The 14,441-nt window shown below is 45.9% G+C and overlaps 1 protein-coding gene across 1 annotated transcript; it reads right to left on the bottom strand.

Moving 5' to 3' along the window:
• Positions 1-1,236: 1,236 nt before the first annotated feature.
• LOC149340121 (acetylcholinesterase-1-like) lies at positions 1,237-3,722 on the bottom strand. Its single transcript, XM_089551056.1, has 2 exons — positions 2,053-3,722; positions 1,237-1,390 (listed from the first exon to the last, which is right to left on the bottom strand). The coding sequence occupies exons 1-2, from the start codon at positions 3,648-3,650 to the stop codon at positions 1,237-1,239; spliced, it is 1,752 nt and encodes a 583-aa protein (XP_089407182.1). The 5' UTR covers positions 3,651-3,722.
• Between the last annotated feature and the right edge of the window lie 10,719 nt (positions 3,723-14,441).

Raw genomic sequence — 14,441 nt, 5'->3', positions numbered from 1 at the left:
TTGTCCAGTTGATGTAGGCTTGTTTTGCTTCGATGGAGTGCCTTGTTATGCAGTGTTTTGCTCCGTCGCATTTCTAAAAAGGAAGAAAATAACGGCAATAGTCAGACTTAAACATGAAACGTTGTGCCTCTGCTTCATCCTGCTTCATCAGTATTCAATGAACTTTCTCAACACCACGGATAACTGGCGGTTCTCACTTCAGATGAATTTCTGTTAGCGTGATTGGTACGTTTACAGTGTAAACATCAGAGAATCTCTGTGGGCCGGCCTCTGCGTCCGCTCTGGACGCATTATGGCAGTAAAAAAAAAATTATTATTACGAAACGCGGCATGCCACGCTGCCCACCTATAGTGTTCTTAGCGCTCAACTTAAGGTGCTTTGGCGCAGTTGAAGTGCAGTCAGAGCATGCAGCATGTTACAGATTGATTGGTCTATCTTATTTTTGTGGAAAGTAATAGTATGCGTGGAACGTTGAAAGCCTGTAAGGAAGCTTTCAAACCTCGGTGTCATCATCATCATCACCAGCCTGACTAGGCCCCCTGCAGGGCAAAGGCCCCTCCCAGGTCTCACCAATTAAGCCTGTCTTTTGCAGGCTGTGGCCATCGCATTCCCGAAAACTTCTTAATCTCATCCGCCCACCTTTCTGCCGCCCCCTGCTACGTTTGTCTTCTCTTGGAATCCAGTCCGTTACCTTCAAGGACGAGCGGTTATCTTGCCTTCGCATTTCATGCCTTGCCCAAGCCAATTTCTTCCTTCCGGTCTCTTAACGTTACACCTATCATTTTTCGTTCCATAGTTGCTGCGTTGTTCTTAATTTAAGGTGAACCCGTTTCCTTCGTATCCACATTTCTGCTCAAAACTTCGCTGTAGGAGGATATTACTTTCGAAAAGAGGGACCCCGCCTCCATAACAGGGCATAATTGATGACGTTGATCGGCTTCCTTCAAAGGATCGAATTACCTGACAATTTTATTTGAAAGTCCCGAACAGAATTATTTACTATTTCGTTCACATCAGAGGCTCAGTAGTTCTTGCTCGCGATTCAATCGAAGTGGTCCCAATTCATTTCTTTTTACTTTATGCCCGGCATTGGCTTTTACACGCGAAACGCCCGTTAGTATGCGTGTGCGTTTCTTATCAGAAGACTGGAAGCTAGGAGATGAGGCCAGCTCTGATCGGAAGAATCAGCAAACACTGCGCATTGCATAAACATTCTGGAATAATTTCAAGTTTACTTACGCTCCCATCAAGAAGGACTTCCATGTATTGCATATTTTATGCAGATTGTCTCGCTTTTTGGTGAACTTGTTCAGTTCAATATGTATTACATTTGGGTTCTGGATGGTGTATTTGGGCCATTGTACCACAGGTGGAGGCAGCACTGGTTTTCTGGAAAAAAAAGATTTAGATCATGAGTAAATTGTACGGTTACATCTCAGTCAGCTATGACACTTTTATGCTATGTTTAAAAAGATATTCGACACTGCCGTTGCTGTGTTGAATTCATCAAAAAGTGCGATAAGTCCTGAGTTCTCGGGCATCATTTTGAATATTAGAATATTTTGTAAGCTGCTGTTAGGAATTATTGACGGTAATGGTACATTCCTCCGTTGTGTAGAAATATCTTTCTTTTACTGTTTGTCCATCGCTAGCATCCAGTTGTGAACAGCAATAGGAAACTCATAGAGAACGTTCTTTACAAAAGCAACACTGTTAACGGTAGAAAAAAATGCAAGCCTGCCGAAGAGAGATGTGCGGATATATTGACTGCTAGTGCGAAATCTTATCACATGTAAAAAAGTTTCGTAAAATAATCTATTTTGCGCTCAAAGATACCGTTGTCCAGAATTTGTGGGCATGCTTTGTTGAGTTTTAAAGCAAACTCAATTTTAAATTTCAAAAAACGCGCGCTATTCTCATCATCCGCTTAGCCAATAGGCTTTAACACATTGAAAAAAAAAAGAACATCCGTAATGAAAGAATTGTTTAAGCTCGAGTCTGAAATGTGGAGCTTTACACTGCGTAGCCATGCTTCCAACCTGCACACTTACCCTGTTTTCACGAACGACGACCAAATCTCAACTGTTGTCTTCATGAACGCCTCTTCCTCAGGCGTGTAGTGTAGGCGTTCAGCATACTTGACTGCATTCGGACCAAGCTGATGGGCCAGGAGCTTGCCGTCGTTGAAGAAGCGTAGCGATCCAAGAGTGTAAGGGAGGTCATCCGAATGAACCACACCCATCCACTTTGGCCATAAGCTATGCGTCGGCCTGTAGTTGAACAGATAGCGGTAGGTGTTTATGCCTTGTTTCGCAGCGATTTGTCCGAAGAAGAAAGTCGGGCAAGTGAACACAGCATCGCCAATCATCCTGCAGATGGTCGCAAACACTTCGTCTTCGGAAGGTTCGTCTGATGAGTCGTCGAAGTAGGCTTCCACAATGCCCTTGCCGTCATCGGTGTCGATGTTGAACATCTCAGACATTACGACCGAGATTAGGGTGCGGTAATCGCTGAACAGTAGCTTTCCGAATATGGGCACCGACTCCTTGAGAAAGCTGAGAAACACCGTACCTTCGTCGGCCACTGACCCTAGCAGGATATCTTTCGCAGTCAAGTGTTTCCAAGTGTCGGCGGATAATATCTTTCCCGGGATGAAGTCATCGCTGTCGCTCGGTGGATACATCTGCTGGAGTAGACCGAGTGAATCAATCTTCTGCAACATATCCGAAGCATCCGCTTTGCGCAGGCAGTCAGCGATAGTTTTGCCCTGTTCATCGAGCTTCTTGCGCTTATCGTAGCACTTCATTGCAGCGGCTGTGAGGACTACCTTGGCTTTGCCTCCGAACCCCTTACCTAGGATCAGGGTGAGTGGCGTTCCGCTCTGCAGCACCAGTCTCTTGAAAAGGCCACGGCTATGCGGGGAGACTGCGTGAATGGCCGCGGACGCTGCCCCAGCGCTCTGGCCAAAGAGCGTGACCTGTTCGGGGTCTCCGCCGAACCGATCTATGTTTTTGCGCACCCATTTGAGCACGAGGTTCTGATCCCACAGGCCCATGTTGCCCAGAATGCCAGCCGCGTCATAGTGAAAGAAGCCGAAAATGCCCACCCGGTAGTTGAACGTCACGAACACAACATCAGTGAGCGCGACGAAGTTGGACGGATTGTAAACGAACAGAGACGAGTCACCCCATTGAAACGCACCACCGTGAATGAACACCACCACTGGACGCTTCCGATTACATCTGCTGTCCTGAGAAGAACACGAGGAGGCGGGTTTCCAGATGTTGAGGTAAAGGCAGTCTTCGGACGCAGTGTGGGAATAGTCGATGGTCACGTTCGGCAGGAACCTGAGAGGCAGCTGCCGGCAAGCTTTCGGGAGTGTCGTTGCGTTGAGGGTTCCTCTCCATCGTATGGGCGGTTGAGGCCTTTTGAAGCGAAGGGGACCGAGTGGAGGTGTCGCGTACGGTATGCCCAGGAACGCTTCCACGCTTTTTCCAGCGATGCTCAAACACTTGCCTCTTACAACACCACTCTGCGTGCGTACCACGGTGTTGCAGGGATTAGCTCCGTCGGCGAGCTGGCTCTTCGAGATGCATGCCAACGCGAACGCTGCGTACAGCCACGAATGAAGGTGTGACGAGAGTCTCATAGTGGCTACTGCTGCCAATAGGAAGCGGAGTGAAGTGCCCGCCGGCTGAGGCGCGAGTCACGGGGGAATGCTACGAGAGAACGAAACGGAGCCATCCTTTTTATTCCGAGTGGGCAAGGTTGCGGCAAGCGGTGAGGAAAAGAAGAAAAAAGTGAGACGCTAGAAACGCCGCGAGTTGTTTGCGATCAAACACTCACCGCCTCTCGTCTCATAGAGACTAGAGGAGGAGGGTAAATTGCTGTGAGCACCAAGCAGGTAGCTGCAGAAAGGATGGGACGGTTTTGCATGGCTGCCACGCTATGCGGCACGTGACTCAAGGCTGTTGGCGTACGGCCGTGGCCGCAAGAAATAACACAGCCGATACTTTTTTACACTCCACAGTTTGTCTGGAGTTTAGCAAGGAGCGCTCCACTGCTGCAGTGCCCGTCCAATAAAAAGAAAACTTGTATCAAAAGAAGGAGAAAGGGCTTGGGCGGACGTATGCTCCTGTTTGTATTGAATAATTCATGATCATGGTGAAAGTGGATTTCGCGACTGCTTTTGTTTTGTATTTTTTGCTCGTATTTCTCTTTATCTAAGCACACCGATCAAGGCTGCGGTGGGAAAAAGCCCACATTTCTTCCTGTGAACTTTTTCTGGGATCTAGGCTATAGCCAGCGTAAGTGCGCGTTTCCTAGAGTAACCGCTGTCACGAATTTAGTGCCTCTCGAGAAGTCGTGCTCAATTCGCTTGCCACGCGCTTCGCGGAAAGCACGTAAACCGCGCCTACAGTGACAGGCCATCATCGAAGTCACGTGTTCATTTCATGGTCGACATCACGTTCGCTGTTCTGCATGCTGAATGGGCCAAGTCACGTAATCATGGTATAAGCAGAGATGTATAGGGCGGAGCATGAATGTCAACTTTTCTTCTCGTCGGAGTGCAACATACTTTTTTTTTTCAAAGGTGCCTCGTGTCACTGGTTGCAGAGTGCTCTGCAGTCTTCGCAGTTTTATGGTATCTGCAGGGGCTAAAGGTGGCGCCAACTTGGCAGTGTACCCAGACGTCAAGAGGTAAATGAACTGGTTCAGGTGGGGCCACTGTGCCAAGCGACAATCTAGAGCACTGATCAATGCTCTCTCGGCCTTTTTCATTACTTTGCACGTGTTGCAATAAACGCAGCAACCAATGTGCCAGCCTGATGTCACGCAGGATGCCGTTTCTTTTTTTTTTTTTTTCGTGTGGCAAGTATAATTTCAGATTTAATTTTTGTTCCCTTTTCAGGAACTCCATGCGGTTAATACAAAGTGGACATTGTGTGAGTTACGCTCCGCGATTTTTTTTAACAGTGAACAATATGTTTCTTAGGCAAAAAAATGTGCCCTTAAATGAGAAAGCTCAGCTCATTTTATCCTTCCTTTCACTGACCTATAAGATTTGTGAATGACATATTTTTGAAACGCATTGAAGAGAGTTACGGAATTTTTATTGTTCAATTATAGTATTTGGCGCGCAATCAAGATAAGTACAAATATGCTAATTTAGAAAAAGGCCCGGTGTTAGGCGGTGTGGAAACATGTGATGACCATCTTCATCAGCACAAGCTCAACTGGGTGTACCGCTTGGCAAATACCTTTCCCATATGCTTGCAATTAGCCCTTTCCTAACCCTTTAAATGCCGGAAAAAGGACCAGCTAGCAGATACGTTGTTGCAAAAACTTGCATCGGTTCTTTCTTAACCCCCTCTACAGCTTAAGGTGAATAGAAAATTTGCATAATTAGTCTTAGATAATTACCTTTTTTGCAGAATTAAAAACAAATTCTCTGTGGAGCGCCACACGGCGAGAAACAATATGTCGTCGGTTTCGTGCAGCTCCGATGAGGCACTTTTTTTAAATCCTTGGTTCATGTTACGTGAAGCACCCTGTATATTCGTCGAACATACACGAATTGCCACAGCAGCTTTCATATAAGCACTGATGACTTAACACTGCCAAAGTGAAATAATAATCACAGTAAGCAAAACTTTCAAACCATCAACTCACCCTGGATGTAATGGCTCCCAGACGGCCAAGCAATGTGATGACGCCCAGTGGCGACTGGTGAACAACCAAACAACGAAACGCGAATGGCCTCCTCACAAACCAAGAGTCAATTAAGATTCAGAATCGTAGAGGCTGCAGGGCTACACGTCCTGGCTAAAAGCCAGTATTAGCCGCAGAGTATAATGTTCTAGCTCAAGAACGTGTTTTCGCATCGTTTTTGGTGACTATCTGCAGTACTGCTGTTCCTCAGAGGTAAATCGTCTTCAGCTGACGCACCACATCGTGTGTTGTTAATGCAGGTATGTGACTGACGTCATTCACGCCAGCGCCATGTACCTGCGCCGTCAGTTTTACTAGGATTCCTACTTAGGCAAATTTCGCTTTGATGCGTTTGCTTTTCTTTGTACGGCTGCCATCGTGTACTACAGTACTATAGCGATGAAAATAAATGCGAACAACGCAGGTACCGCGCTACGCTGTTAAAATTCATTTTCATGGAACTTTTACCTGGGTGGTAGGAAAAAGACGTTATAGTCGTCCTAGAATGTATCATGTGCTATATCATGTACGCAATGCTGTTCGCATTTCTTTTCATCGCCCCTGTACGACAAGGCACGGCTTTTCGTGCTTATGATGACGGGCTAGGCAGTATGCTTTTTCTTATTACGGCTATTTTTGTGTGTGTGGGGGGGGGGGGGGGGGATAGGAGCAGTAATTTTCGGCCTAGAATATTCCCTACCTATTCAGATCTTGCCAGTTAAACTCGTCTTTCTTATATTTGTTTCGTTTGCTCTTGCTGGTAGATCAGTGCGAGTGGGGTGATAAGATTTTATGTGCGATATGCTTTGGGCGCTATGGGTAACCTGCGTTGAAGTTTGCCATGACGATTGCCGCGCCGTATCACAAAGCCTAGCGACGGATGCAAGCAGTTTTTGGTGCATTCTTTGTGCTTTGGCACGCCACCTTCTTGCGCTCATTGCCAAGAGCTTCCGCTCTCTGTCGAAGCCACACGTGACCTGCGTGAGCTGTCTGTTCTACGCCAAGAGAAGCTAGCCGAATACGCTACGAGCCAAGCGCCGACCTCTAATCGTTCAGAATATGCTCTCGCGTTCGTAGCGGCCCAAGCAGTTTTTAGTAGCCCAATGGAATAATTGCAGTGCCACCATGGCAGAGGGGGATCCCCGGAAGGTGACCTCGGCTACCTTTCTGAAATAAAACATACAGTTGTGTCGTACGTGCTCCTTCCCTCGTCCGGTCGCCCTTTTGCAGCGCCTGAGCTTAACGCAGCGTGTATTTGCACTTGGGAGCGTTATAAAAAGAAAAAAAAAAGTTCCTGTGTTCGTGGAACGAGATACGGATCAAATCGTTTCTCTGGAGAACTCGTCCTGAAAACATATGGGGTACTGATAGCGTCTTTGGAGATACACCACTTTTTCAGATCAATGGGCTACACGGATTAAGAGGCAGAAGCCACACTTCAATCACGAACGGGGATAGGTTATCTGAGTTGTATTTTATTACCGTTGAAAAATGATTTGGGGCCGGATCGAGCCATCTTCATCAGATAAAGGTGTCAGTGAACACAAAAAGGAGTCAAAGAGATTAGGTGATTCACCTACTGAGCTCCTTTAGAGAAAAAAAAAAACCTTCTTCCCGGGCTCCGACATTTTCTTGTGGAGAGAAAGAAATACGATTTCGACCTCACCGTAGGATCATTGGAAGTGCGGGTTCCGAGTTCGCCAAGTTTTCTGAGCAGACTTTTCGTCATGCGGACTCTCTGTATGGTTAACAATCGTGGCGCTCATCTTGAGAGTCATGGAATTTTTTTTTGGTATGGCATAATTAAAGAATGCATAAGGAACCCTTTCCTAACGCCATACGCATATATGTGTACATTATAGACTCGCTGCTTTTTCGGAGTGTGCTACAGTTAACAGTGATCGTTTTCAAATCTATTTAGCACTCTTTATAGCACGCAGATGCAGAGGTGCTATAGAGGTAGAGCATACGCTTCGCGTGCAAGATGACTGAGGTTCGAATCCTGGTGGCGTGCAATTCTCTACGGGATAAAAAAAAAAAAAAGACTCCGCCTATCGATGAAATTGCGCAACCAAGCCGATGGTGCGGCTGATCTAGGAGAACAGAACCGACAACACGCTCCCTCACCGCAAAATGATTTGGCCACAGCCTGCTCAATGAATAAATTAGGGTGGCCGCGGCAGCCATAGGACAGGGCTACTTGGAGAGTAATGCAGAGGCCTTTGCACTGCAGTGGGCGTAGTCAGGCTGATGATGATGATATCACACCTCGGACGCTACATTTATGTTAGATAGCGAACTCGCTGAATATTACTTAATAAAATGTCCCTTCAATAATGCTTTGTCATTCATGCGCTGGGGCAGCGCAGCTGTTCGTGCTTCCGTAATCTGTGCTTTCGCGATTTGCTGCTAAATTGTGAGTCGACAAGCATCTGTACACAGCCCGCTTGGTCGGTTTGGGCATGCGGTCACGTGACAGGTGACATCGGATCACGAGACCAGCTACCTCGCGTGACGTCATTGGGTCCGTTATGCGTTGCGTCAACGCACGCCGTAGACGCCGACGCCGTTCACGCCGCAAGTGAGACACTAACAGTTTCGCTCTTGAACTATATAAGCTTGGCAGCACATCGTTCGACACAGTCAAGCAAATAGATTTTACCAACAATAATATTATTTTATGCTGGGTGCCCGGCGTCATACACGTATTCGACACAAAAACATATGTGATCCCATAATCGTTCGAGTCATATAAAAGATTTTGTATATGCGTTCTCTAAATTAAAAGCTGGTGTTTCTTGCTTTCAAACTAGCTAGATTCACTTCTCGAACCCCTCAAAGATTATTTAAGCCGGAAGGTTAGTTTTAATACCGATTCCGAGGTGCTTCTTTAGGAGATACCGCAAGAAGTTTTTATTTGTTTGCATTCGATGTAAGTGGTCTGGAGTCGCGCGCGAAAGCAGGCCGCGACTGATCGGCGCTGTCCAGCGAATAAATGACCACTAGAAAACAACTGCGCGACCAAGAAAGGCCCGCTTTGGTTTCTTTTAATCCGAGAAGCATCAGCCTAGGGGCACAAGCTTATGACTGTTTTGTCTGCACGCCTGCTTGCTGCTGCTGGCGTTAAGGGGGTCTGCCAGGCTGTTATCTGTGCACAAAATGGCAGCAAGAAGTCTTACCTGAAGATGTAAACAAGCGATTTTTTCACTGTATTTCTTATTCACCTGGTATGCGCAAGTTGTTGGGGTGAGGCTCCCTTCTATCAGCCTCAATCTACACTCTGTGCTTCTAATTCAGCAGAACTCACTGAAATACCTGAAACTGCAGTGCTCCAGAAACTTGTCAAGAGACAAAGAAAGGTGGGATACCATTATGGGTCGTGTGCTTGTTTCACATTATGTAGCGTTTCGATGCCAAGTTTTCGGACTATTGTGACACTTGGTAAAATACTTTGTATCCGGCTGTAGGAAATTAGCTTTTGATATCTCTTGTTTCTGAACTACCTTGTCTTTCTTCGGGAGGACAATGAAGGGCTCGTTATGATATCCAAATGTAGAAAGCTAACAGTGAGCGAAACCAACGAAAGCGAAGGGGTTCGAATGTTTCTCTTTGTTTTAGTTTCTGACGTTGATCGATGTGAAATTAATAGTCCAATTGTTGCAGCGCTCAAATATGATTGATTAGAGATATCAAAAAACAACTGCATGCCGCCTGTGGGGGCCGAACTCACGACCTTCAAATTTCGCGTCCGGTGCTCTACCAAATGACCTACGGCGGCCTTGAGCCTGTTTAAAAATACTTAAGCTCGAAATTTAGCTTTAATACCTATTCCGAGCTGCTTCTTTCAGGGTTACCGCATGATGCCCGTTATAGTTTACGTTCGCTGGACGTGGTGTGCCATCGCAAAGCTGTTTGCGCGCGAGAGCAAGCTGCGATTGGCCGGCGATTTTTTCCCTTAATAGATTAGCTGGAGCGAAAACGCTGGGCACGAGAGAAATCAACTTTCGTGGCTGTAGCCTGTAATCGCGTGAGCTTCACGCCGATTTGCTCAGGCATGCTTTAAGGAAAACTGCAACGATGTATCTATACTCAAAATATCCGAAAGAAGTCTTACCCGAAAATATAATCAAACTTTTCTTTTTATTCTACATCTCTTACTCAACACAACGCATCGAAATCTCTCGAAGTATAGCGCTCTGCATACTTGTCAAAAGCGCTCGAAGGACGCACTGCTTTTAGTGCGATGGATTCACGTACGGAATATCGTACCATGCGCGGGCTTCTCCATGGAACGTGGCTTCCTAACCATGTATAAAAAGCTATTCTGCGGCGAGAAGGCAGCGGCAAGTGTCACAAACTTTCAGCGGAGTACACCGCGTGTGCGCTTCATACAAATGTGTGGTGTACTGCGCCACGCCGAGCATCACGGCTCTCAAAAATAATCCGTAGATTCTTGGTCCATGCCGAGACCAACTAGACCACCTATTCAAGCGTCTATTCAGGCCCTTCAAGCAAGAAAACTATTACCCATCGTAATTTCGTGTCTCGTTCCTACGAGGAACTGGTTTTAAAAGTTCTAGCTTCGGATGATATTGCTCTTTAAGCTCTTCGTTCATGTCTTCGTCGCATCCTCTTCACACGCCGTTTGCAGGGGAGTGCCGCGAGGCGGATTCCTCGATAACGGCATACTTGCTCTTCGCTCCCGCAGCTGCATCAGCTGCCTGTACCCGTCCTCTGTGCGCAAGGCCTCGTCGCGTGTCACCTAGCTGTAAAAATGCTGAATGCGTGGTAACAAGTCCAGCATTAGTTGATGAAATAACAGCGCAAGGAACGGGACGAAAACACGAAGGAAGAAGACACAGACACGGGCGCTGACTAACAACTGAAATTTTATTTCGAAGCAGGACACATATATAAAGTACAAAGAGGGTGGTGTGTTAGTTGTGCGGCGCTACTGAGATGCCAAAAAAAAAAGAAATAAAAATTCCTGCCCGGTTGCCTTAAAAACATCCCGACTTTCTGCAGAGAATAAATGAGCGGACGTCTGCTGTGCTGCTTACCCCTCGCACTCCGACAGCGTCCGAAGCTAGGCGCATGGCTCGCATGCCAACGATGTTTGCGTAATCTCACAAGGCACGTTGCTATGCCCATACCCAGCAATTCTGAACGAATGCATATTTCAACGCGAAACACTTCGTGAACGCAATTGCTTCCTATATCATATGATTTCACTACAATAATCAGTATTTCCGCAGATATCCCGTCGGCATGCTTGCATTTTTTAGCTGTTAATGTTTTTGCTGTCGTCAAAAACGTTCCCCAAGGGTTTTCTATGCCAGTATTAGCTGCTCGATGCGAGCGACGGAAAACTTTAGAAGAGGGATTTTGATACGCACTGGCAGAATGGAGCATTACCTTCAACATTGCCGTAACAGTACGTTATAATATCCCAACCTTGAAAATTTTTGTTTAAGAATGCTGAACATGAACACTCTATAATCCGGACTCGACGGGAACCAAAAGCTTGCTAGAATTAAGCGTACGTCGAATTAAGAAGAACCCGATCTAGCTCCTTTTAACACGCGTGACGCTGATGGGAACAAAACGCCACGGCGAGTGGACCCATGTTCGAAAGGAGCAAGCTCACATAGACGAGAATCTGTTGTTGTAGATTTCTACAAATGCGAGTCATGTGGTGTGAGTTTATCATGCAAAACATTCGAAAATTGGATACAGCTCTAAGTACATTTGTTTCACTTCTTTCTGCATATACAGTGGAGCAGTCCCTGACTGCACTCACTCCTTTGACCATTTTGAAGCGGAGTGCGATGGATTAAATAAGAAACACGATTACTTTGCCCTGAAAAAAAAACAAAAGTAATGAAAGTTTCAAGATGATAAACAAACTGAACTTTTATTGAGCTGCCTGTTCCAGATACGCCATATTATTCTGACGCAGCTGACAAGAATATCGCAGCATGCAGGTTACATCTTTTCGCTGAGAGCGCTTTCGCAGTGGGCGCTGTTCTCAAAAGTTGTCAAGGCCGGAAATTAGAAAAAAGCATGGAATTTGAAAAAGCCTGTGAAAGATAGCGTTATCTGTGACAAAACTTCTCAGGAGAGTTGTAAGCTTCCTCACAGGCTTTCTGAAATTGTGACCTTGCATCTGTAGACACGCGTTTTGCTAGCGCAAGAACCAAACACCATACTCCTCGAATTATTTAGTGAAACGCTGATTAACTCACTGAGAAATCAGGTATCTGTGAGATAATTGCATTATATTTCTGGTTTGTGTTCATCGGGAATTGAAACTGCGCTTCTTTTATGCAAAACAGCAGCCCGTACGGTGAAGGGAGGCTAGACTTAGTCAAGGACACGTCATTTGCTGAAAAACATCCGATGCAGCTGATGACATCTGTCCCTTTTTCGTTAAAATGACACCGTAGACAAGTTGAATAGGCCTACATTGATAGATTACAGCGTTATAATCGGAAAGAAACCCATCTTACCGAAAATGGAGCTTTTATAAGCGAGGAAACACACAACAAAAGTAGAGGTGTCGCCATCAGCGGAGAATTTCGCAAGCACAGCGCGTACTTTGACGCATATATTAGTGCGGATCCCAGAGTCTGTGTTACCCCTCTCTTCCCTTCAAAATACTGGTCACGGAGTCTTTTTCGATGCAGACAATATGAACCTCGTTATAACGAAATGGTTTAAAATGAAATAATGGATATAACGAATGAATAACGACTCCCCCTGGAATATCAGTCAAAACGGGCTGTAACAAAGGTACGGCTATAACGAAGTAATCTCCGGGCCCCTTCAATTTCATTATAATGAGGTTCAACATTTGTCTCGAGTGGATCAAACAGTTTCGTCTTCAAACAGTTTCGTATTCTAATCCTGTGTTTGGCGTATCATAGCCATAGTTGCTTTAGCGGCAGAAAACTCAATATATAACAATATCGATTTGAAATGTGGGGCGGGAAAATATTTAATTGTAACTTTCTCAGCAAAAAATGCATTCTTGCTGCCGGACAAATGTGAGTATACCAGAAAAATCCATAGATTTTCAGTTCGGGCGAAAATTGCAGGGGATTCTCCTTGAAGTCCCTTGAGGAGCTGTTGTGACATTCTAGCACCCGTAATACTTGCTATCTTTAGCTCGTCAGTCAGCACGTCTACCTTTCTTGTCACTTGGAAAGACGCTACCATGGTTCCAATTTTTAAGGCGCTAGTGCGAACCGCCGTTGAAAACTTTCTCGCCTGTCTCCCGTCTGTTCTCCTTCGAAGTGTTTAATATAACTATTACTCGGAACTCTTTCCTGTTAAAAAAAAATCCCTTCAGGGCTATAAACTTGGCTTCTGAACAGGTCTTTACATTAAAACTAACCTTGTCATTTCCTTGAACAGAGTTACTTTTGGTGAGTAAGAACTGACATATGAAGAAGGTGCTACACACGATTCGTTCTTTCTTCTCGTCAGGCTCAGCGAACGACCGAAGACGTGGCTGTTGTGAAGAGAAAAGCTTTCGCTTCGCCTAGTGCGACCATATTCCACGCCTCGAAAGGAAGGCTCAGGGGCCGCTGGGAGGAAATCAAACTAGGCTACCGAAAGTTTCGCCACTTTTTTTTGTTATTTCATTCCTATAGTAAATCCGCCACTTTCGTGCAACCGGCCCTTGGTGGACAGTTGCACCCTGCTTGAAAATCTATCGCACCGCGGCCTTTGTAAACCATATGGCAGCTGCTTTGCTAGCTTTCTACAAGTCAGAATCTAAGCCGCGTGACCTACGGTGGGGGAAAAAAAAATTAATCGTGTTTGCCTGACAGCTGGAGTTTTCAAGAGATCCAACTCGGAACCTTTTTATTCAGCCAGTTTATCAATGATCTACACGTTGTAATTACTCATGACATGCGTTGCGGAGCTTTGCATAGTATATAGATGTTTGATAGGCATGTACCGAATCCTTGGGCCCCCTAGCCCTTTATCCACCAACCACGAGCTGTAGAGAGCAGTTAAAGGGGCTAGTTGATGGTTCATCGTGTGGGAAGCGCGCTATACTTGAACAAGCAAGACACACTTTGAGGACGACAGACGAAGCGCATCGGTCGTCTTCAAAGCCTTCGTCTGTCGTCCCCAAAGATGTGTCTTGTTTGTTCAAGTACAGCGCGATTTCCACACGAGCTGAACTCGTCATGTGAGATTTTACCAAAATAGCAAACGACGAGTCGCACTCTTATGACCGATGCTGCGCTGCTCCTACATGCAAAAACGGGTTACAGTCAGCAATTGCGTTGGTTGCAGTTTTAAGCACAACAGGGCGATTTTGGCCACGAAAAGCGTTTCCCACCTTCAGCACGTGTTTTAAGCTTGACAAGAGTCATTTCTGCTAAAAATATGGCACCTTTGGTACGTTTTCCGAGAGTTAATTTGGCGATTAAAGGGCTGGACCCCAATATGCCCGCACTCTTTCGAATACAATCGGCCGCAGCTCTACCTTCTCCCCTAAAACGTGCGAAAGCGGTTCATAATGAGCCGCTTGGCTCGATTAACTTCTTATCTGCTTCCCAGGACGGTTACAGTGCTGTACTACGCGCCCTGGGGCTAAACAAAATGAAGACATGGTGGTAGTCTCGTGGTATTGTTTTGCTGTATAAACGCATTCATAGAAAAATTGACTGTATTCGCCTGGCATCATGGTCAAGTTGCACGCGCCTTGGCG

Source organism: Amblyomma mixtum, chromosome 6, assembly GCF_055824585.1.
Source record: "Amblyomma mixtum isolate Tamu chromosome 6, ASM5582458v1, whole genome shotgun sequence".
Lineage (NCBI taxonomy): Eukaryota > Metazoa > Arthropoda > Arachnida > Ixodida > Ixodidae > Amblyomma > Amblyomma mixtum.
The sequence above is the reverse complement of the archived record's forward strand: the minus strand, read 5'-3'. Positions and strand labels throughout refer to the sequence as shown.

Excerpts from the sequence above, each read along its gene's own strand:
- LOC149340121 (XM_089551056.1), bottom strand. The coding sequence starts at position 3,650 with ATGAGACTCTCGTCACACCTTCATTCGTGGCTGTACGCAGCGTTCGCG. Across the intron at positions 1,391-2,052 it reads TCGTCGTTCGTGAAAACAGG|AAAACCAGTGCTGCCTCCAC; the intron begins GTAAGTGTGCAG and ends TTTTTTTTCCAG.